The sequence below is a fragment of the Lonchura striata genome, chromosome 4 (assembly GCF_050655825.1).
Source record: "Lonchura striata isolate lonStrDom1 chromosome 4, ASM5065582v1, whole genome shotgun sequence".
Taxonomy (NCBI): domain Eukaryota; kingdom Metazoa; phylum Chordata; class Aves; order Passeriformes; family Estrildidae; genus Lonchura; species Lonchura striata.
In genome coordinates this window covers 48,646,541-48,671,910 of record NC_140706.1, presented here as the reverse complement: position 1 = coordinate 48,671,910, position 25,370 = coordinate 48,646,541, and the positions used below count along the sequence as shown (strand labels likewise).

Below are 25,370 nucleotides of genomic sequence, written 5' to 3'. Positions count from 1 at the left end.
TTCAGATGCAGATAGTTACTACTTACCTAACTGCTAGATTTCTAATTAATTATTCTGAAGTGCTTAATTCTCCCATGAAATAGTGTATCCATCAGTTTAAAAATAAAAAGTTGGTCCATGCTACAGTTTTAGACAATGGTATCATGAGAGATCTCACCCTTTCCTTAACAGCATCTCATTTGACCTATTCTTAGGTGGGAAGCACCAGAGCTGTTGCCAAAGCTGGTCACCACAGTGCTGAAACAGAAAGCGAGTCAGAAAGATGTTCTCACATAAGGGCTCTTGCAGCAACAGCAGAGTTAAGGTAGATCATTACTCTGCCAGTAGCTGTAGTTCTAGGTTCCAAAACATCTTGCCTTGCAGCAGAAGATGGCAGATTAGGATGTGACTGTGTGTTAAATGCCTGCTTTTACAAAGTGTAACGGAGCCATGGTATAATGTATATTGTTTGAATGCTTCATGGTGGTCTTACCTTAATGGATGAGCAAATGATAAATGTATTAGGAAAGAAACATTTATAACAGAGAAAAATACATAAAGGTAAGTGTCTTACACTGTTTTCACTTACAGATGTATATAGAATACCAATCCCCAATTCTTGGATTTGGTGAAGAAATTCCTGTGAAATGTAAAGCCCCATTTTTGATATTTTTTTCAGGGTTTAAAAATCACAGTCTACTGTAGCAGACTTACTAGACACAGGCTTGTATGTGCTTCCAGCTTTTATCAGGATACGTCTGTATTTGGTTTCCTCTGAAATCATAACCAAACCTGTTAAATTAGGACAAACTTTGTTAGTGAGTAATACAGCAACATGGTTTTATTTCTCCCAAAAAGCTTCTTGAAGAGAAGAACAGTATAAGGTTTAACCTCTTCACTCTATCTTTAACACAACTTGATTAAGTAACTATTTTTTTCTCCCTACTTGCTCTTAGATGAGATAGTTTAAAAGCAAACTCCAGACATGGCTGTAGGATAAACAGAGTTTTTAGTTTGTGCTTATATCTGTAAGGGTATGGAACAAATTTGTAGTGTTGCAAGAGCAAGTTCTTTTGTAGAAAGGACATTTTAGTAATTTCCACAAGATATTATAATGAGAATCACAAGCAAGATAAATCATCATTTCCTTGCATTTCAAAATCTGTGAAGGAAATACTGCCTCATGTCCACAGAACTTTCCATAGAAAATCTCAGTTTACTAATCTGTTCTGAGGTCTACAGAGATAGCTAGCTAGCTAAAAGCTGAAGTGCTTGTACAGCTCTGTATCTCACCAGCAACTGAAAAGTTGAACCTATTACCTGACATTTCTAATCTAATTGGGAAGCGGCATACACAGGAATAAATTTGCCCTAAGTACCAATAAAGACCAGAACTGAGGACCAGGTCTTCAGTCCTGATTGAAGATCTGAGGAAACTGAAATCAGCATATTGTGACAACCATTTTTTTCTACAAGAACAATGTTTTCCTTTCTTTTCATAATTAATTTGAACATGGTTACAATGGACTACAAATAAACTTGCAAAACAGGTTTAGAGAAAGGTGTCTGATTTGGGGCAACTACTAGACAAAGTAAATGTAATTGAAGTGCAATTGACTAAAAATTTGATCTCTTGCATTCTTTACTTAAAAAGCAAGATACAGGAACCATCTTCCATTTTGTGGCTGTATTACACCATGACTCTTTCACAGTTAATTTTAGACTTGAGTTTGAATTCCATAAAAAGCTCAATTTGGCTGAAAAAGAGAGAGTAAGAGTAACCAGTGATTATAATCACATCATCATCACATCCCCTGGCCTGATCAACTCCCTGCTTGCAGATAGACAATTTCTGTCTTTTTCCATATGCTGCCTGTTGTAACTGCTGGGAACACTTTCTGCTGTCAGACCTTTTTGCTGCAGAGATTCTTGTGAACCTTCTGGAACAGCACGCTCCGAGGTTCCTCACACTACGCCTGTGATTGTGTCTGCATCGCAGCAGGACTCTGGTTATCAGTTACTGCACATTGTGCTCTTATTTTCTGCAAATAAGAGAATACCATGGCATAATGATTAAATTAGCTTGAATGTATGCCTTATTCAGTAATTATTTTCAAGGCATTTTGTTAAAAGGGAGGTGGTCTTTAATGTCATGCTTCACCTGTACTCTGATAAAAACTGAAATCTCTCGAAGTTAGTTGCTATTCAAAGGTAGCTGAAACTGTCACGATACTTACTAAAAAAACCTAGTCTCTTAAGTTCTTAGTCCTGATATATCATTTAACAAAAAGATGCAAGTGTTTTCTTTCTTTCTGGAAGATAAGGAGAGGGAACATTATAAAGCATTAAAGCTTTTAATATTAGATTTGCTGGTCTGTGTAGTAGCTCCAACCTGATACTTTTTGAAGATTTAATAAAAGCTGGGGGAAAGGGGTCTCTTGAGAAATGCCGACATAAAATGGCAGGGAAAGAAAAATCTATTCAATCTCAGATTAACAAAAAAGATGACAAGTTTTAATTGGTATAGTTTATTCAGGCACTCAGAATTGTGGAAGTATCTAATGTATAACTGAGAGCACACTGAGGTTAAAGGAACAGGTGAATCCCATTTATGAGATGCTGTTTTGCTGGGGAGGAAGTATTAGAGGCTATCACAAACGAGAGCTCTTCATCAGAGGTTTGCTTTTGTACTTGAGGTTGTGTCCAAATTTAAAGGGCTGTAATCCTTACAACATCACACTTCTGTTATTGAACACATTCCAGATTTGGCATAGTGATCTCTGTGGGAGGATTCTACTTTTTACAAAGCTTTACAAAAAAGTGAACTCCTTTAAAGTCTACTCAAGTAGAACTATTTTATAGTCACTGATGAACTGAACACTATTTCCTCATCTTGTCAGTTAGCTTTACCAACATTACAATTTCCAAATACTCAACCTCCTTTTAAAACTACATGCATTTCACAAAATCATAGAATCAATGAGGTCGGAAAAGACCTCTGAGATCACTGAATCCAGCCTATGACCACCATGTCAATCAGACCGTGGCTCTCAGTGCCATGTCCAGTCTTTGCTTAAACACTTCCAGGAAAGATGATTCCATGGAATCTTGGGCAGGCTATTCTACTGTTTAACAACCCCTTCTGTGAAGGAACTGCTCCTCCTGTCCAACTTAAAACTCCCTTGGTAAAGCTTAAGACTGTCCTCTCATCCTGTCACTGGTTGCATGCTAGAAGAGGCCGACCCCCCCAGCTACACCCTCCTGTCAGGGGGCTGTAAGCAGTAAGGTGCCCCTGAGCTGCCTCTTCTCCAGGCTGAACACTCACCCCCAGCTCCCTCAACCACTCCTCACAGGACTTGTGCTCCAGACCCTTCTCCAGCTCCGCTGCCCTTCTCTGGGCACACTCCAGCTCCTCAATGTCCTTCTTGCAGTGAGGGGCCCAGAACTGGACACAGCTCTTGAGCTGTGGCCTCACCAGTGCCGAGTACAGGGGAACAATCTCTGCTCCTGCTGGCCACACCATTGCTGATACAGGCCAGGATGGATGCCCTTGGCCTTCTTGGCCCCCTGGGCACAGCTGGCTCATGTTCTGCTGCTGTCACCAGAGCCCCCAGGCCCTTTTCCACTGGGCAGCTTCCCAGCCACTCTTTCTCCTGCTTGTGGCACTGCCTGGGGTTGCTGTGACCCAAGGGCAGCACTCAGCCTTGTTAAACCTCATTCTGTTGGTCTCAGCCCATTGATCCAACCAGTCCAGATCCCCTGCAGAGACTTCCTGCCCTCCAGCAGATCGACAATGCCACCCAACTTAGTGTTGTCCATGAATTTACTGGGGGTGCCCTCAATCCCCTTATCCAGATCGTCACTAAAGATACTGAACAGGACTGGGCCAGGGGGACACCAGGAGTGCATGTGAAGTAGGCAGAACAGGCACAGAGGGCCAGGTATGTCACAATAACAACCAAGCACAACACCCTTAACCATTGCTCCAGCTTCAAACCCATGAGATGCACTTTGAAAGCATCTTCCTTTCAGGTCAGGAGACAAAGCTGAACTGAACTAAAGATGGTACATTCCCAAGGAAGCAGAACAGCAGTGTGCATAGTTAGAGCAATACAGTGTACTTGACAACTGTTCAGGGGACTTACCAAAGAACTTCCTGGTATTTTTATCATTGTGCTGGAACTAAGGGCTATGAAATACAAGTATTTCTCAGGAAGCTTTTCTTCTGCTTAGAGAGTAAGGCTTATACAAAGGCATGCATATACAGCTCATCTGTATGGCATATCACTCTGCAAACAGTAGTGTTAACATCAGGAGTATTTAAGTAGTTAAAAGTATTTTTGCACATTTTTTGTTTTGCATATAAAAATTTAAAAGCTAAAATAGAAATGATTCTTAGTAATGCCAAAATCTAGACACGATCAAATGTATTCTACACAGTATCCTGTAAAATGAGTTCAGTAAACTGTAGTGTAGAAATCTGCAGGAGAGTGTTTTCCACCTCAGTTACAGCCACAATCTAGTAGCCCCTCCAAAAAATAACAAAGTAAATTCCAGTTTCTGATGGATGCTGTATTGACCCTGTGCCTCAGAATGGAGTTACCAACAACTTACTTGGAGCCAGAGAGATTTGCTGGTATCTGTCAAGTACCAAATCTAAAAGGCAAGAGCAGGATTTTGATCAACAGAGGTTACTCCTGGTTGTAGGACAGCATATCTCCCTTGACATCATGTTGTGGGAAGGCTGAGCTACACAGGTGAAGAAGCAGCCATCCCAATCCCATACAACCTCCCCCAGTCCTTACAGCCATCCCACAACCCTCATCTCATTTTCAGGCTCCATCCTTCTTTCTGCTGGCACCAACATCTTTATTACCAGTCTATGATGGCCCCAACTGTCTCTTTGAGCATATAAGTACCACTTGCTATACAACCAGACCTGAAAGTCCTTGAAGGCACAAAGGAGTGGCTCAGCTGTGAGGAAGAACAGCAACAGGGAAAGGCAAGTTTAGGAACACAGATGAGGAAGGAGAGGGACTCACCAACCAATCAATCAACAATCATTAACCAACTGATGGCAGGACTTGTTCACTATGTATCAGCCATCTCTTACTTGGAAGTTGCTTTCTTTGAGTTGTAGAACTGTGTCATCTCACAGCCCAGTTTCAACCATCAAGAAGTTATTCACATTAGTCCCCATTTTTTTTTTCCTGATATTCTACCTCATGACTCCACTCCATGCCTCAACAATTCTGACCCTCTCCCTGGCCTCACCACCCACACATTTCAAGTAATTCTTGACTGCTAACTTCTCAGTGACTCATTGCCAGGTCATCTTATTCACTGTATGTTCATCTATTTCATCTCAAGGCACCAGCTTCACATAAAAATATTTTATAGAACTCCACCAGGGCTACTTTAAAAATAGCAGGGGTGACTGATAGTTTTAGGTTCCTCCAACACGATTAGACATGCTGTCTTTACTCAACAGAAGTGTCGCAGTTAAAGGACTGGACTGCTGTAGTTGTCTGTCTTACGAAGGTTCACAGGCTTCTGCCTCTTCTCCAATCTCTGCACCTTCCTCATCCTCCTTGCTATTTGTCTGAGCCTTTTGCAGAAGTCTGGGTCCTGCCAAGCCAATAACCAGGGCTCCAATTGGAGCAGTGATCAAGATAGCCAAGAAAGCTACTGTCAGTACATCCATTCCATACTTTTCCAGTTGTTCATCTTGATGTTGTCTTGCTGTATCCAGGGCAAGAGAACCTATTGCAGCCTGCAGAGAAGAAAACATTGCTGAGATGGAGCAAGAAGTAATCTTTGGCAGTGAATGAGGAAAAAAGGGAACCTATCATTAGTCAACATTTCACATAAATTTGACATTTTTAGTACATTCAACACATTTGTTTCTAGGCTGTACATAGCAAAGTAAACATTATATTATACCTATGAGAACAATTTTCACTTGACTATCCTTGGAATTTCCTAAGCTAATGAGTTTATCTGTGTGGTTTCCTCCTGTGAAGAACATTGCTTAGCTGCCATTTTATCCACATTTATGGAGAATATGTGATTAATTAAACTGGCCAGTGTATTGTGTATTGCAGTTGTGAAAAGGCCACACTTTGAGAATGTATTCTGACAATAGTCAACTAGTGGCAGCTTCTGAAAATTCAATTCACTGATCATGTAATAAGCCTTGCCTGTTTTGATTATTAACTTTTGTTTGCAAGTAATCATGCTATTGAGGCAAAGTCTAAATTACTTGACAATCATTGAAATAAAGGAGCAGGAGGAATGTACCTAACCAGAGCTATCTCTATTAATATGGCTCTCAGACTACTCCTTACCAAAATAATCACAAACTGAAACCCATTCTGAGTTCTGATGTGACTGTCCTTGCAGGCATGTCATGTGTAAGAGGGAAATACTTTTACCTTTGAGAGGTCTCAGAATCTGTATGTGAAGGCACAATAATCAGCAATGGCTGAGAAATAGTTAAATTTCCTGTGGTGTATGTACAATTCAGTGTCATTATAAAGAGTAAACCTAGGATGCAAGCAAAATACCTGCACATGGAAAGTTCTCCAGACACTTTTCAAGCAGTTAAAGTCCTTTAGAGTATGAACAGTCAATATTTTATATTCAGCTGTCATTGAGCCTGAGCCTTTCCCTGCTTACTGCTATGCTAGTTACAGAGAGCTTTGCCAAGGAAAAATAGATTTAGCCTGGAATGAAAGTTGTGCTGGATTGTTTACCTGGACAGTGGCTTTGGGAATCCATGCCAGTGAGACAAATAGCTTCTCCTTGAAATTAAACCCAGCAAAAGACACCATCAGGAATGTTGCTATGATTCGCACAACTAGAGCAATGCCTAATATAGCAACACAGAGCCCTGCAACAGACAAACACTTGTCAGTACTTTTGTGCATAGGTGCTTCTATTTGCTTTTTCTTTTTTTTTTGGGGGGGGGGAGGGTCAGTCATAGCCTTTGTTTTAGGTTTCTTTATAGAGATTCTTTCAAAGCCAGTAATGAAAGCTGGAAAATTTGTCAATGATCTTACCAACAGTTTCAGGCCTAAGAGATGTAATGGATACTTCTGCTCCAATTAAACCAAAAAGAAAAGGCTGAAAGATATCCCATGCAACTGCCACAATTTTTTCTATTTCCCTCTGCAATAAAAACAAAACGAATCTGTAAATTCACAAGAAGATGGCCAAATAGACACAACAGTTCAGTAATCATAAGACAAAGTGAAAATGTTCCATAAAGATTGTCCAGAACTGCTCCTCTTTCTTTGACCAAATACTACAACATTCAAAATCAGTTGTACACCTTTTGAAGGTCAGACTGAGTCTAGCTGTCCTAATAAATAAATGTTTGATGTTTTGAGAGGAGAAATAAAAAGCACTGGTGTTTGAACAGTAACAGACTAGCTTGCAGACAAGAGAAGGAAAATAAGTGTTGTTGATTTTCAGTATTTAAAAAGATGTAATTTCAACAGCTTTGCCATGAAGTTTCTGAGCCCTTGGGAACTGCATGCCTAAACATGTTCTTCCATTTGTAGCCAAGCAGAGTCAACACTCTCCCAAGTTTCAATCATGACCTAACTGTTTGCTGCACTCACTCAGAGGCCTCTCTCCATGTCAGCAGAAGCAAGTCTGAAATCACCTAGCAGCAACAAGTGCTGAACTTTCCACTGCAATAGAGTATAAAGGCAAAACCATCTTTTCTCCTCATGTTTGAGCTTTACACAATTTTCCTAAAACAACTCCTGACAGGGTAAACAGGAATCTTCCACTTACATGACAAGGTACACACAGCATATCAAATAGCACTTGTCTTTTAATTAAGTGGGTTCTACGATAGCAAATGAGCCTTCAGGCAGGAGTGTTCAGAAAATGTAAGTGCAGTGCTCTGTCACTTAATAATCAATCCAGGGCGTAGACATGTCCCATTATTGGTATTCTCTTTAGGACTGATTCTGCAACATGTCTTGCTCTTCTGTCAAGGAATAGTAGGTTACAGTAACACAAAAACTTCTGTAACCTTGAAGAAAATGAGGTGGAAATATATATAAATATTTTTTTGCCTCATTTCTCCTTGTTATTTCACCCTTTTCAGTTTGGGCAAAATAAAATAAAAATTTTTTTTAAAGCCCCCCAAAATCCCCTCTTTATGGATTTCAGCCTATTTATTGCCCATCTGACTGTTCCAAGAATAGGTTCCATGTTCATTGTTCTCTGTAGACAGTGTTTGTTAAGTGCCTTCCACCATGGACTGCACAGTGGGAGGCAGTGGACTTTGAGAAGCTCAGCACAAAAACCATGGTAACATACTGAGTACACAGACACCTCTAGCTTTATCTGAGAAAAAAAAGAGAGCTAAGGCATTTGACATCAATATATTTAAAGCCATGAAGCTTCATTCACAGATCAAAATAATTTAAACTAAGCCTTTATAGACTGCATATACTCTTTTAAGGTCCTTCCTCCCGAAATGGTTTAAAAGCTTTCCAGGAGAGAGCTTTATCAGTTGTAATGTCCTTAACTACTTAAGACCCAAGAAGAGTTTTTCATCCTTTAAAATTGGACAATCTTAGTTTCTTTTCATTGTTATAACAAACCTTGGTGTCTTTGTAAAGTCATGGTCAAGATGGGGATAATAACATGGACTGTAGTATATCTAACCCCCTATCCTTTTTCTTCCCCTTCTTCTACTGAATGTCACAAAGCTGTAGTTGTGGACAGAAAGATGCCCTCAAAACATTAAATGTAGATGGGTATAAAGCAGAAGAGGTAGTCAGACATAGCAAGGTACAGAAAGGCAGTGAGGCAGCAGCAGTAAGATGAAGTAGGCTAGTACCTAGGAGAAAGTGACTAAAAAACAGTCTTTTGTATGGCCTTGTATAATTATTTATTGTGTGCACCCTGCTTTCTAAGTTATCCTAATTACACTGGCTAGGATTTGGGAAAGATGAGAAAGGATATTTAATCACTGCTTTTCATTTCACCTCCTCCAAACCACAGAATACCCTAAGGGTATTCAGGCCATGTCCACAACTGCATCCTGGACACCCATTTGTAAGCTTCACCATAAAGTGACTGTGTACAGACACTCACAGAGCTGGGAATTGAAGCTTTGGATTGCTACTGTCAAATGCCTTCACAACTAAGTCTCCTTCATATGCTTTAAGATGTCTAAGAAAAGCTGAGCATTTCTCAATTCTCAATATGTATTGGCATACATATTGCTCTACTGACATACATACTTTCTGGCCTGAGAAAAACTAAAGACTTCCTAAACAAATTTGGAATGTTCTGCTTGGTTTGGTTGGGTTTTATTTTGCTTGTTTGTTTTAAATCTGTACACCCTCTAACGCTTCACAAGTATACTATTACCACTTCTGACAGAAATTCAAGCTCCTGTCAGACTGTACATTCACCAGACTTTGGAAAAGATATGCTTCTTATGTAAAAATTCACCTTTTCATCAGACCATCCCACACCTGCAACAAAAGCTAAGACTAATGTGCAAAGCCCTCCTGATCCAGGGAAGCCAAAGTATATACTGCCAAAAACAGCAAACATGGACAGTCCAAGTACAAAATATGATCTCTTCCATGCCAAAGATGCCTGCAGTGAAGGAAAGAGACAAACAAAAAAGTTAATTTCTTTCAGAAATGGGGGAAAAAGTTACACTCCCATTAATTTTGCAAACAAGAACTTGAAAATTAAAAATTTATAATTTTTAAGGAATCAAAGCTTCCACGTGAGACTTGAACTGCTCAGTTGGATTGAGGATTCTTTTCAGACATTAATTCCTAAGAATACAAATTTTCAAAATGTGTTTTTTTTTCCTCTACCCATCCAAATTCTTATTGCCACTAGGCTATTTTTATCACAAGGAACATGATGCTCTGTTCTAGCAGCTCTGCCTCAACTCTGCGGTAGGAGGATTTTCTACCTGTGTAGTCAAGTCTTACAACAGTTTATCCAAGGAAAGGTGAAATCTTTGCCACCAGATGTTTTTAATGACAAATCAAACATTTGCCAGGAATAATCTAGTTTTATTTCATTCAGTCCCACAGCAGACAGTTATCTACCATTGTTCCTAATTTCTATCCATTTAGCCTTGTATCACACTTCTTACATTATTTAGTAAGAAAATTTGATGCCACTGAGGGCAATAGATGCTCTGAATACTGACTTTGATAGTCCAGAGTGTATCTGCATTCTTCCACAATTTTCTGTTCATTTAATTACACCTTGATAGAAAATTAATTTACCACTTTCTATAAATGTAATTTTTATGGAAAGTAATACCTTACAATTAATACTGGCAATCACTTAAAACCTCTAATACATCTGCTTTATTAGTTTTTAATCTTAGCCTACTGGATACATCTTAAACAAGTAAATGTGTTCTGCATCAATCTAATAAAGTATTATTTTACTGTCTCAAATGGGTATCAGAGGCTTCCTCCATTTCTACTCTCTTCAATGAGAGCAGGATGGTGAGCTGGATTCCAAACTTCCATCAGGAAGGACTATGAGATCATACATTATTATTGGTGCAATAAATAAGTAATCACCTTTAAAACACATTCTCACTTGATAGGTTAGCAATCTGGAAGCTGCTAGCACTGTAAAAAGCTTTCCCCAAAGCCAGCTTCACAGGAAGGTTGGAAACCAATAACTAAGGAAAATAATCCCTTAGCAAAGGATCACTTGACTGTAATTTTTTTTTAAACTAGGTTTTTACCTGATCATGGCTTGGGAAGTATCGAATAAACATTCCCAGAATTCCCCCAGCTGCTATGCCAACAGTGACCTCCAGCACTCCGCGGAGCACGTTGTACAGAGTAGAACCTATTTCGCAAAAGGAAAACATATTCAGTAGCCATCCACAGACCCTCACTCAAACCATGCTCTACACCTATGAGGGTGATACCAGGACAGTGTCTGCCTTAAATTACTTGGGGCAAAGTTATTCAGGAGGGAACCTATGGGCCTGAAGGAACTGGATGGTGCAACTTCCTTTCTCTGAAAGCTCATGCCAAGAAAGTGTGCAAGAGAAGCCAGAGAAAGAGCCACTGTAAGAACATTGCCAAACCCAGTGAAATTTCCAAGCATTATGTTGGGCATGCAGGGCCCAGACTTGGTAGCTAAGGGAGCAGTAATGGAAAAAATGCTCTCTGAAAGTTATTGTGACCCACAACTCAAAGCTGACAATGTTACACTAACTCTTGAACATGAGTAATTTCCATCTCAGTATTTAAGGCTATACATTAATTTTATAACAAGATGCCATTAAGTTACAAACCAGTCAGCTATAACAGACCACACATTCTCCAAAATAACACTGTTCTGCATTTAATCATGTACAAATTAACCAGCATACCAGAAGAGAAAGCCATCCCAAGGCAAGTGTTGAAGCCTGTGATAGCCAGAATGTCATCAATGCTGCCAGCTGCCATTAGCAAAGTTGGGACACCTTTCTCCACCCCATATCCCCCAGCCTGTAAAATCAGCATGGAGGGAACCACCACAGCAGGGGAGACTGCACCTAGAACAAAACTGAAAACACATAGGTTCAGCATCTCAAAAAGAAAGCACTGAACTAAAAAAACTTCAAAATGTTCTGACCTTAATTATTTTGAAGTATAAATAAGTATACCTTTATGTAAAGCATTTTCCTGACCCTTCCCCTCTAATTACAAGCACGGATATTTCTATGTGCATCTGCACTCAGCTTTCACTTTCTGCCCAACTCAGTAACATTAAAAGTAAAGGGCTCCACAGACTAAATCTGGAGTCTACACTACAGGCCAGTTGTGCTCCCTGATAGACACCTTGATTGTCCCATCTGGAAACCTTGTCTAGACATGCTTATGACACAGTAGCCCAGTTCCTTCTCATAAAATTCAGTGTGTGTCAGAGAAGGAGTTCTAGAGTATGGGTCTGGCCCAAGTCCACCAATTTAGATAATAGGGCTAGATGGAAAAGGTCTTCTCTCAAGGATGTTACTCTAGAATGTACTATGCCATATCCTTATCCTTAACTTGTTACAGGAAGGCTGTCCTATGTGCATCTCTCTGTGTGGAATTTCTGAATTCCAGTATGAAGATTCTCCAAACTGTGGTATAATATTCTGTCCCTAAAAGCCTCCTTTGTTGTGGTTCAAGACTCAAAAGGATTGCACCATCCTTCTTTCTTCAAGTGCTCAGGTCACAAACACAGAAGAGTAATGATGCAAGTACTCCTCTGCAGTCTGAAAATATGACCTTTATGTAGGCCACAGAACCAAACATAAAAGGTAGGCAGAAGACCAGAGGGGCTGAGCACAGCCTCCCAAATGACACTGAACTGAGGTGTCTGCTTGGCACAGAGAACCAACCTCAGCTGGATCATTGAGCTGCAGCCTGGAAACTGGCACTTTTGTCTTACAGGAGAAAAGGCAATACATTACCCTAATATAAATCCCCACTGCCATGGCAAATGCAGGAACAAGTAGGCAAGGACAGCAGCTGTGCCTGTTTCTGAGAGGCATGGTCCGAAAGCAAGCCGTAAACAGACAGCTTTGAGCTTCTTAAGAGCCTGCAATCATACAGGCACAATATAGTGTCAGTACCCTTGGCTTCACAGAGAGGAAAAACATTTACAATCTGATATGGCTTGTTAAAGAATCCTGTCTGAGATGCATATAGGACATGACATGGCCTAAACTACAGATAACCCCAAGCCCAGCCAGATTTGGATATAAAATTTCAAGTGTGGCAGTGAATCTAGGCTTGATAAGGTTCCTGAATGTCACGGGAAGGAGTAACAGAAAATTCTGTTTGGCTTCTTGTCATTTGCTCCATCCATAAAAGATTTTACTGTAATCCCAGAAGTTGCACAAGCACCTCCAAAAATTGCCCCAAAATCTATGAACAAATCATGAAAAGTTGCAGAACTATGTTGACTTGACACAAGGATCCAAGCATCTTTCAGCTGTCTGTCTCTCACTTGATATTCAGAGATTAAGTTTGTTTTGGCTCAGCAACTTTTTAAAAAAATTCTAAATTGGCATAATTGCACAATTTGCTTCTAAGAGCTGTCTTTAATATCTAGTCACAAACATGAGCCTGCTAGGACAGGTCCCTAATTTTGACATGAAATTAAAAAAAAAAAAAAAAAAAAAAAAAAAAAAATATCAGTGAGCTCCACTTTTTACCAGTCCAGTTTATTCCAGCATAATCAGGACTGAGAAGAGAAACTGACTTCTTTGTCTTCAGAGTTTTCATTACATGAGGAACAATTGTAACTGCATCAAAGCATTACCACACACAGAGTCCAAGTGACAGTTTTCTTACCACATGGAAGAAAAAGGAGTCAAAAATTAAGTTCCCTCAGAAAAAAAAAGGTGTTATGAATAGAAAGAAATGCAGTCTCACAGAACTAGGCATCCAAGCTGCGTCAACAACACACAGTTCATGCTCCTACAAGCCTCAACGTCTTGGAAAATAAGATGAGGATAATATAGGAAAACAGGTATTTTCCAATATTAACAAAACCTTATTTTCCTAAGTAACTGCAGCATTGGCAACTCTGTAGTTTTTCTTGGTTAAGAGAAATGAGTTTAGATGTTCTAAACTACCCATACTTTATCTAACTTTTATATAAACTTTGAGTGGTTCCTTCAACAGGGAGGGGCCAGTATGGTACAGCTGTAATTCAGCCAGCTCATTTTGAATAAGCAAAACCTTGACTTCATCAAGTTATGAAGTATCACATTTCTTAGGGTGCAGAGACTACTTTTTGTTCACAGGACTGCTACAGGCTTCATTGTGATGAGAATCATTGTTTCAGTAGTGCAGCAGGATTCATCTTTGCAATTAACATATTTGCATTAAAATGGCAATGATTAAAAAAAAAGTTAAAGTCACACAGGGTTTACACTTTTTTGATTGGTTGGGCTTTTTGGATTTCTGGCCACACAAAAACATTCTCTTTCAAGGACTGAGGATCCCTTGCATTGTTTCAAATTTTCAGTATAAACTAACAGGGAGTTTGTCAGGGAGCATAAACTCTTCCTGACAGACCATGACAGTGCACACATCCACAATATGTTCCACTCACAAAATTCAGGAAATTAAAATGATCATAAAATCTTTTTTTTTTTCAGATTTTTTTTTTGCTGGCTTGCCTACTGTACAAATCCAGCTGCCAATATTAACATACATATAATTATACCACAGAAATGATGCTTTCTGTAATGATCTAATCTGCAGATGCTCCAAGACTGAGCAGTTCAATATTCTTAATGGAATAAATTATTCAATTTCTTTTTATTGCTGTTATATAGTGTACCACACACAAATGGCTGGTGCCATACCTTTGGATCCAGGCCGAGTCCTGCTCGGGTCAAGATAATGGAAAGAGCAATATTCCTCAGTGCTGCAGACCAGCGTAGGTTTATCTGGACAAAGTTACTGATGAACGGGGTATTTCTGATGAGGAAACCAGCAAGTAGCATCCCTTAAGTCAAAACAAGTAAGCTCCTGTCAAATGAATTTTCATTGCACAAGAAAAGCTTGCAGAGCACCCTTAAAAATAGACACCATATCATGTTTTTATGAGAGAAAAAGAAACAATTTGTATTCCGAATTATTAGCCGTGTTTTAACAATGGGACTGAGGCATGAGAAGAGATAAACACATTTAAAGCAGTGAAAGTGGCCTCAGAACACAGCTGGTCACCAATAAATAAATCATTAGGATGCTGATACACAGCTTTAGTCTGAGCCAAAAGAACTCAGCTTTGTTTACCAGGTGCAAGTCATACTTAGCAAAGACACCTCTGCATTCTTAGAGATTTTTTCTTGTTAGCTTGTTTAAATACAAAAATAGGAAGATCATCTAATATTGTGTGTTTATCTCAGAAGTTGGGAATCATCTTAGGTGTAAGAAATGCAGGTATCACAGGAACCATAATGCTGCAGTCATTAGGAAATATAATCTAAACCAGCTCATCATGGACTAACAAACATTTTAAAGTGCTCTGGCAATGAGACTCTTACACAAAAAAGGGGCAAAAAAGGGAAGGGAAATCAGAAACTTTGTTTTATCCTCTATTTGAGCTACTTGCAAGACACAACATTTTACAAATATTATTAAAACTGTCCAAGCAGAGACTTCCTGAAAGGCTATTGAAGCCATAGCTCTGGAAGGATATGGAAAAGTACTGGAAAAGTTGACTTTAAATATGGACCTACAGAGGATTCATTGTGAGTCCTGATGATTCAAATATACATTTTTGTGGCATAATTTTATATTAGTCATGTTTAGAAACAGGAAACTAAAAAAAGACAAAAAGTAAACAAATCACTGTGTTCAGGTTGGCCTCAGCTCAGTGTGAGCCTTGACTGTGAACTTGATTTGTCACAGGACACTCTAAACTTTCAGACATTGTCCTTTCTACCACCTCTCAGAAAAACAGTATCATCATTAATTTCTGGGACCTCATGGCAATTATATATGGCTGGCACTGTGATCACATGCTCTTTGCAACATTTAGAGCTACCCTGATCTGGGAATCTACTTAACAAAGCAAAAAATCTCCACCTCAAAGGATATCTCAGCTGATTTGCTCTGTGCTTCTTGCTGCAGAAACCTCTCTGCAACATGCACCCAAAATATATTATGTGGCTGTTTCAGTACCAATTTCACTCCTTTCTTCCTGAGAGAGAGGCTTACAACAAGGTGCTTAAATGCTCAGGCAGCCACCTTACACTCTACTGGACCTTAGCAAAAGTGGGTTATAGGCATGTAAGAGCACGTGGTTTGTATTTTAAATGCAAAACCAGAATATTCACAGACATTGCCTGTCTTGTCTTCTGAGTCATAGATTTCTCCAGTTTTCCTCAAAGACTGGGGATCAGAACAATTAACTCTGTCCTAAACAACTCAAGAGACATGTGCTGTCATGCTGAAGTTTCTGTTGTCCAGTATTACCTGTCTGACAAGCAGTTTAAGTGTTCAACTCATAGCTTTTAGATACAGATGTAATTAAAAACTCCCAAACAAACAGAACCCAAATGGTCAGAAAGACTTTTATTTGTTTAAGAGGGGTGTTTACTTAGAAAGGGCAGACTCCCCACGTGTGACATTCCATGTTCATACTGCAGGCATGCATGCCATATGCAAAACCTCCCTCCCTCTCATTTGAATTTTTTTCCTCTGGTGAAATTAGGCAGCACAAGAGCACACACACTGCCTGGACAGAGCCGTGTGTGGATCTCCTGTGTCAGGCACAACACCAGCAGTGCAGGCTACAGTCACACCTGGCCATTGCAGGCCCACCCCACCGAGGAGTTTTACTGTCTGTCAGCAGCTTTACTCATTCCTGCACTAAAGATAGCAAGGGGACAGCATATAGCTGGTGAGAAGAACTTGGAGCTTCATTGCCAGCTTCACTGACATCACAGCACTTCAAAATATTGTACTCATCTAAGCAACTATAAAACCTCCTATAGGAATCAAACCAGGAAAGATTTTAAATATGTCAGAATTAACATGATTTTCATCTCCCATTTCTATTTTGCATTTCTATGTAAGATAAAATAGGATGCTGATGTGAAAAAAAAAAGTTTATGATTGAATCAGAATAACTCTCTGCAGAAGAATTATTCCTTGTTGTAATTTTATTTTCTCAGGTTTTAATTATCTTGAAATAAAGGAAGGAGAAGAAAGAAATCCTTTGACTTCCAGTAGTAGGGAATTGCTGTAACGTTTTCTTAGGAAAACATTTTCATTATGTGAGGTACTAAAGAAATAGCAGTAATTTTTCAAGGAGATTACTATTCCACTGTAAAATGATGTCTGGATTGATATTCCTGTTTGGTAAACTTAAAACCCAAATTTAAAGTAACTGTGACAGAAGGACAATAAACTGAGTCTGTAGGCAAACAGCTCTCTGATCCACATAGAATTAAGAAGAGAGAATTAGTTAATTTCACCTGAGCCAGTCTGAGCAATTTTGCACCTTTCCAGAGAGGACCAGAAAAAGTAATTTGGAAAAGCTACAGATTTTGAATGTGACACAGCTTATTTGTTCCCAATCCAAACCCATACAAATACTACTTGATGGTTTAAACAACACAAAATATGCAGGAAGAAAAGAAGGAAGGATATCTTACCCAGAAGAGCAGGGAGAGGGGGTAGTGTTCGTATTTTAATGAATCCAAAAATTTTACCTCCAATGACAGCAAAGAAATAAAGAAACAGAATTCCAAAGAGATTTCCACCTGGGAGACACTCAGCCCCAGTTATGGACCAAACCACAGCCCAAACCAGGACCACAAATGCAACTGGAACAAACAAAAAAAAATAATATTTAATAATCTCTCAACAACAACTTTACTGCTGGATCACATTTTTTTTTTGCTATTGAAGAAAAAAATTAGCTATGACTTTTTAGAAATGAAATTACTTACCTTAAAAATTAATCATAATGCAGTTAATCTTTGAGGGTCCTTAGACTGATGTTCTCATTTTATAGATGCTAGAATATTTTAAAATTGCTAACAGGAACATCATTAAATATCAAAATAAATTTAGTGAGCCTTGGTCTGCTGTGAAAAAGTACTTCACAGGTTCCAAACTCACAGGAAACACATTCACTAATTTATCTTGTATTTGCTTATTTTCCTTCAGCTACTTCAGAACCACAGTAAAATCTACTGTCTAGCGTATCTTTGAACTGATGAATGCAGCTCCAGTCTAATTTTTAAAAGAACTGAAGTATAATTTTTTGGCTGAATGGGTTTGTGCAGTACATTGTTATCTCTGGGAAAAAAAATGGTGAAGAGGGTCATGTCTCTGGACATCTGGAGTACAAATACTTCCCTTGATACAGCCATCAAAGCAGGATAATATAGAGGGGAAAAAATCCTGAAAAATATTATGAGAACAGTGTGTGAAAATATTATGAAGCATGCGAAAACATTATGCTCTTTCAAGGTTCACCAATCTGTTCCAACAGTTGCCCAATGAAAACAGGCATGCATGCATGCATGTAAAACAGAAGACTGAAGGAGAAGAAAAAAATGTGATGAATAAATGTCCTGCATTTTCAGATTGGAGTTTTCTTAATCTTACTTGAGGGTGATGGGTGGCAAAGGAAGACCATTAGATTTCCAAACATAAAAGCCTAAGAATTCCAAGTGGCTGTGGAAGCAAAGACACATGAAAAGTCTTTTGTTAGGAAAAATATTAAATAATTGGCTCTCTTTTGGGAGCTTTCAGTTTAGCACAAATTCTAAGGAAAATAGTTCCGTTTGCCTTGTAGTGAGGACTCTTGGCTTTGCAAGCCTGTGGTATTAAGGACAAACTATCAAGACAAAAATTAGGAGGTCTTTTTTCTGATAAAAACAGTTTGCAGTGCAAAAACATACCTACCAGAGTAAACATATGAGACTAGAGAGACAAAAACTGTACATTCAAACCTTTGTTTCATCTTTTTTATTCCCTCTGGCTAAAACATTCAAATAATGGTGTGAGAAGTAAAACACGGCTACTCCATTCATTATTTTTAAGGACAGGAGACAGATATAATCCCATTCAGAGAAACAAGTACTTCTCATTTTAATTAAACTCTGTCTCTCTTACCTACCATTTGTCACTGTTTGGGCCAGTAAACCCTGAGGAGGACAAGCAAATATTTGCCTCCATGCCCTTGCAGGAACTGAAGGCCCTGCTGTAGGTTCTGGAGGTTGCTGAGTGCAGTGGTTCAAGAGAGCAGTTTCTTCTGTTTGTGCATTCCCATCAGTACCTTTGGCTCCTGCTGTTGGTCCCTGCTGAAGGCAAACAAGGAGACTCCCTCAGAAGTAGCACTGTATGTATTTGAAGTAGTGTGCACCACCTGAAGTCAGCTGAGATGCACTGGATCCATATTGGCTACAGGTGACCACATTAACTGAACAACCACTATAAGAATGCCCAGCTTTGATGTTATTTTTTGTACTTCTGGCCCTGTGTTTGTTTTTTTTGCGCGGCACCAAGAACTGCACATGAGAAATTGCAGGACATTTGCCTTTTTATCTGCACCTGACAGGGCTCCTGTCCCAACAGATATAGCACCTGTGCAGTAACAATATTTGCATATTTGATGAAGAAACAATAATAGCAGGCCAGGCTCAGCTTGTCTTGTGTACAAAACTAAACACATTAATATTTTCTACAGTTTGATAAGGTTATGCTTCAAGACTGGATTTCACAGTAGAATGAATGATTTGCATCATTCCAGGGAGATGGTAGTTTTAATATAATTCCTAAATAACTACTCTTGCAAAGCCTTGAACCAAAAAACAAAACAAAAATGAAAGAAATAGTATAGCTGGCCAGCACAAGCTTTACTCACATGATCCATTGCTGGAAGGCTCAAGCTGATAAGTCAAAGTAGATATGCAGAAATACTGTAACTGGGAGTCATTCCTTGAAGCTGTTCTCTTATACTGGTACACTACTTGTCCATATTTATAACCAAAGCACTTTTTGACCATTTTTGGATATGTCTCACTTAATTTTAGCATTATTTTTGACAAGTTAATCATCTGCCTTTCGTGTATGATTATTCATGTCAGCATATTGTCATACTGTAGACATGGAATTCTGCTTATAATGCGGTTTGGCCCTTCTTCAGGATTAGTTCCACATTTCTGATTATTTTTCTGTTTCTTCCCTCTCTCTCTCTATATATATATATATATATATTATATTCCTTACTCAGAGTCATGAATGGAACATAAATCTCATGAGTTTTCAGCATGGAGTTACTTGTTTACCCCATGATTCTATGATCACCATGTGCATAAGGATGTGTCATATTGATATCTATATGAGATACACTCAATACTATGTGCTTACTTTTAAGTGCCTTTTACATTAAGAATTTTATTCTTAAAAAGGAAAAGGAGGATTCTATCTTACTAGAACGATACTTTAGGATCCTAGTTAATTACCTCATTTTGCTCATGCATGGGAATCATGTCATTTCTCTCACATACTGACGGTTCAGAATCTTCACTGTCCTTTACATCTTCCCTTACCATTGTTGCAAGCCTAAAGAAAGAAATAAAGGTGAAAAAGTTAAAGAGAAGCAAATAAACATTGTTTTCCAAATGGGTGACTTCTCAGTGATGTCTTTTCCCCACAGACCACATGGAAAAATCCTCTGCCCCGTTTCAGGATTAATGGTGTCCCTCTGTATGCTGTACCTAAGAATAAGAGACAGAAACTAACTGAAGAACAGTATTAAGCTTAGAAATTCACGCACAAAAAACAAACAAACAAACAAAATCCCCCAAAACCCCCCTGAGTTTTAGAATCACAGTTATCTGTGATAACCTCTTAATTCCTTCTTAAAACTATGGCTGTAATTTTTATCTATTTATGCTTCCTTTCAGTATATAATAACCTTTATTTGCTGTCAGCACCGCTCAGGACCATTAGTTCTGAAAGTGTCACAGGTCCTGTGTACATGTGTCAGTACAAGTGACATTTAATGAAGTTAGAACAACAACAGTTTCTAAAACTCCAAGAGATTTATAAAACTTGAGGAGGGGACACTCTCCCCCTTACTCAAGCCTGATTGATCCAGGTTGATTTTCAGAGGAATTTTAACAATGTGTTTCTATTAGATGCTACTAGTTACAAAGATACTGACTATCTAAGAAAGTGAAAATGCCTGTTTGAATAAAGATCAGGACTTTTCACAGCTTGCAACCTGATTAAACATGGCTCTTTTTTTACTCATTATATCCCATGGAGGTACTTCTCAGACTCGGAAGTAAGATCCAAGTAATTTGTGGATAGTTATCATTGTATTTGCTCAACTCTAACTGGTCCACTACTTGTCCCATAGATTCTAACAAGAGACATGGCAGTGTACTGTTTTGTATGTCAGATATTTTGTGGTGCACATATTTACTGTAGTTTCACAAGTGTGAGCCATCAAAGGGGGGGCAGGCATACTTCTGGAGACAAGGCTTGATAGTGTTCTCTCTTAGAGCAAAGGCTGGCATATATTCTCCATCAGCTAAATTTCTTTCAAGTCTTTTACACTGCTCTGGCCATATAAAACACCAGTGAAGTTAAGCCAGAACTTCTGAGCCAAGAAATTCCTTTCTTGCTAGATGGTTGGAAGTAAGTCAGAGCTGATTCTCACAATTATCAAGCCTTGAGTTTAAAATGAAATATTTGATATTTGGGAGGGGCTGATACCATAAAGACAAGGGCCATTCTAACACCTATGAAGTTTTGTTTGAGCTCTTCTGATATGAAACTCGCCTGAGGCATGACCAAGGCACAGCAGAAGAATATAGAATTATAGGCTAACACTTTCAATGTGTTATAAGTTAATGGTTTTGCTTTTTTCCCCTTTCTTATTTAAAGGTAAAGTGTTTATTAACTCAATTTTCAGTACTTTTCTGTATTTTTAATTAGTATTTGCAGAACCAAATGGTTGTGATTTTAGGGTTTTTTAAATGACATCAGTAATACTTTCAGTTTTGGGTTTTTTTTTTTTTTTTTCATTCTTTCATTGGGACTGGGAATCCACAAATGCCAATCCTCCTAACTGGAACAAAAAGTATCAGCAACCTACCAGTGCCTCCCTCCTTCCCTTCACTGACCACTTTTCCCAGGGTGGATTCACGTACTTAATTTTGCACTTGGTTTGTGTGCAAGCAAAGGACAGAAAGATATTGTTCTCCATCCAGCTTGGCACAGGCAACATCCCAGATCAGTCACATAGCAGGTGACACAAAATTAATTAATACTTCTAAGAGTTAATTAATTTATTAATACTTCTGAGAATGTCAAGTCCACCTCACCACAGCTTCAGCTCCTGATAGTGCTGCTCACAGCAGAGTGTGGGACAGGCAAGATGGACTAAGCAGGGATATTGAATGTTCTGCTTAACAGGAATGGTTTCAGGGAATGAATAAGGAATCTAACAGTGCTGTCCTTATTTGGTTTGTGGCAGATCTTCACTCTGTTGGCAGGATCAAGAACCTACTTCCAATAACTGTCCTTTGGAGCAACAGGACCAAAGTGAGTAGTTAGTGTACTCATGTTAGCATGGGTCTTTTGGAAGTTCACAGGTTTTGGGATTTTTTGAGGGGAGGGGGGTTTTGGTTTTTCAATTTCACCTTCCATGCCAACAAAAATCAGTGACTGAGAAATCACTGAGAGGAATTTATACCTCAGGGTAAAGGCCCATCCCATGGAAACTAGCCAGTAATAGACCCATTTTAGTACCTCCCTGTAAAATGCACTCTTCTCGTTTTGAAAGCAGAAAGGTTTGCATATATCCTCTGGTTTCAGTTGTTTTTGAATGGGTAGTGAGGGAGAGCTGACAGGCACAGCACGTGCATGCCTATGGCGGGAGCTCCGCTGCCTCGGTGCCTCTCAGCGTTCCGCTTTGCACACACACGGTACAGAAAGCCACGCAGACGAAATACCGCAAACACCACGCAGCAACGGGCAGAACAAACAACGATTAAAACACCCAAGCCATCATTATTCACAAAAAGGCGCCAAGCAAACCCGGGAGCAGCCTCCTGCCCGCCACGCCCGCTCTCCGTTCCCACCCCTCCTGCTGCAGGGGATGGGAGGCAGCGCGGCCAGAGGGGCCCGAAGCTCACCTGCGGCACGGCGGGGCGCCCAGCCGGGACCCGCTCCTCCCGCGCAGCCCCGAGCGGGACAGCCCGCTGACGGCTCCGGCTCCTCCTCCCTCGCTGCTGCTGGAGCGACAGGCCCTCCTCCGCAGCCACAGCCCCGCCAGGCCGGAGCTGCCGCCGGGGATGCCGCCGAGGGCTCCCGCGGGCCCCGCTGCGGGCACCGCGGGAAGCGCGGCAGGAGACGGCCGCGTCCGAGCTCTCAGGTGGTGGGAGCGATGGACCAGACCTGAGCCAAGATTTTTGTCTCTTTCGTAGCCAGTCGCCCACGAGACTCGCTGCATCCAGTACAAACAAAAAAGGCTTTCTGTGCTGCCTTTCCCATGGCTGTGGGAAGATGCATGGGGAGCCACACGCAATCCTTCAACCCAGACTACAGCACTGGAGGACTTGGAGATTTGGTGCAAGCAAAGGGTAAGGAGCTAATGCTGATTCTGCTCTGACAAAATGCACTGGCACAGGCAGGAGAATTAAAAACCAAACCCAACCAACCAATCTCCAAAACCACCCCGAACAAACGCAACTTGCATATGTTCCCATCCCGGCATTTTGACTTCTTAAAGATAAAGCAAGTTCATCCACCTTATTTGTAAGTGCACATGAGGTAACGAGATGTTCTCTCAGACCTTCTCTTTTTTTCAACCCTCAATTTGCAAGCTGCACTGAGTCCATGTGAAAGGCAAGTCAAATACCCCATGTTGCTACTTTGATCCTGGTATCATCACACAGAACTAAGCTGAATACAAATCCAAGAGAAAATGAAAGCATTTTTTGATCAGATTAAATTTTCCAGAAGGACTTGGAATCAAGCAAGTCTATTCCTCCCTCCCTCACAAGAGAAAAATTTGACCTAAAATCTGAAAAGTCAAAAAGCCTCTTTATATTATCACTGGTGTGGAAGGAAAACAAAAAGAATTACCCAGTTTCATTAAAAACAAACCAGGGAATTAGGTCACAAGAGCATTAAAAAGCATTTTCCTTTAATAATTCCTGCAAGTCTGCTGAAAAACCTCATGACATTGGAAGAGTTTCAGAGTTGCAACTGTTAACACCTCCATGAAAAGTACTGCTAATAAGGCAAGAGGCAGCGAGCTCTGCTGATTTTTACTTTTCTGGTCCATCGGATTCTTGGCCTACCACTAAAAAGCCCTTTGTGCCTTTAGTGCAATTTAAAGGCAAGTGCTACTTATTTTCTTACACAAGTGCTTTGACAACAACAGCAGCAGCAGCCATTTTTGAGCAGCAACCCTATACTACAATCACCTACAACCACTTCTAAGTGAGCTTAGAAACATTAAGTAATGATGGTCAATGTGCAATAAGTATAATGATTTTTCTCTCAGATTCTTAATTATATTTTCAGAATACACAGTACATGTTCCCTGTGTTACTGCAGTGGGGAAATTTTCTCTTTTCAAGGTAAGTCTTCTGCACCTACTACAAAAGAAGGACTTTGGCTTTCATATTAAACTCTGAAACCATTGAAATCATGTCCTGCCAACCTCAATTTTTAATATTTGAATTTATGTCTGTGAACATTTTTGGAGCCATTTTGGATAACTTTGGATTTGTGCCCCAGCTTGATCCTGCTTGGCTGCCAGGGTCACTTGATTGAAACATTAGATTCTCTAAAACCCCATAAACAATCTACACAAGGTCAGAATGTTCCAGCCATGATTAAAGGTAAACGTTAAGCCCATAATAAGCCAAATGAAATCAACGTTCATAGTGTTTCTCATTTGTAAAATCTAGATTTACATACAATTATTTTAAAATAAGAGACCAGATTTTAACTAGATGTGTTTCATTATCTTTGAAATCAGGTAATTTATATTAATGCCTCAGCTGATACTGAAAAGCTGAAGCAGTAATTTTATAAACATGGCAGTTTATGTTGCTATAGAAACACACAGACAATACTGTACATTTTTCCTGTGCTTTGATTACTGATGAATCATATTAAGTAGCATTTAGCCCTTAATTCCTCCCTCACATATATATGTATAAAATGTATATGAAGATATATATTAAATTACATAGAGTTTCATTTATTAATTAGATAAATGGAGCTATGTTAAAGGTAACTATATTTATAGGCAGTCAGACCATGCAATTCATGTTGGTTTTAAGCAGTATGTTAGCAAAACAAATGCTTTGTGAATTCAGGTTATTCGTTGCCTTAGATTTCTAGGTCAGGACCTATTTTTTTTCCCAGAGTAATGAAACTTGACAATAATAGGTTTCTATTTCATGAATCAAAGCTACCATGTGCTATCACAATAAAAACATCAGCACACACTCTTGTAGAAACAGTCCTTTTCAGAGACATTTTGCCTCGTGCTTTAGTGTGAGCTGTATTGGTATTTGAGAATAAAATATAGAGTACTAAAGTGTAGCACCTAGCAACAGATTTTACAGAATTTGTCCAATATTAGTACATAATTTTGGAGACAAATATATTGGCTCTATCTAGAGTGGTAAAAATCATTCCTTTTGCTTTTGTGCTACAAGTCAAGTATATTAATGAAGATTCACCCATGTATGTAAGAATACTCCTCTCATATATACCCCATCCATACCTGCTAGGATATTGCCCTTGCATAGTTGTTCCTGTACATGAAAACCTAATTGCATTTAATTTCCAAATACCTCATAAGAAGATAATAAAGAT

General features: G+C 39.4%; 1 protein-coding gene across 3 annotated transcripts; it reads right to left on the bottom strand.

Moving 5' to 3' along the window:
• Positions 1–477: 477 nt before the first annotated feature.
• Positions 478–25,368, bottom strand: LOC110471142 (sodium/hydrogen exchanger 9B2). Of its 3 annotated transcripts, none has more exons than XM_031504705.3 (12): positions 22,667–25,368; positions 19,982–20,081; positions 18,634–18,817; positions 17,159–17,329; positions 14,357–14,499; positions 12,449–12,576; positions 11,381–11,556; positions 10,742–10,848; positions 9,463–9,612; positions 7,041–7,149; positions 6,735–6,871; positions 478–5,752 (listed from the first exon to the last, which is right to left on the bottom strand). In XM_031504705.3, exons 1-12 carry the CDS (start codon positions 22,981–22,983, stop codon positions 5,513–5,515), a joined length of 1,962 nt encoding a protein of 653 aa, XP_031360565.2. In that variant the 5' UTR covers positions 22,984–25,368; the 3' UTR covers positions 478–5,512. The 3 variants fall into 3 exon arrangements, with proteins under 3 accessions (XP_031360565.2, XP_085435142.1, XP_085435143.1); XM_085579016.1 differs by having other exon boundaries at positions 18,634–18,814; XM_085579017.1 differs by lacking the exon at positions 22,667–25,368 and having other exon boundaries at positions 19,982–22,652.
• Between the last annotated feature and the right edge of the window lie 2 nt (positions 25,369–25,370).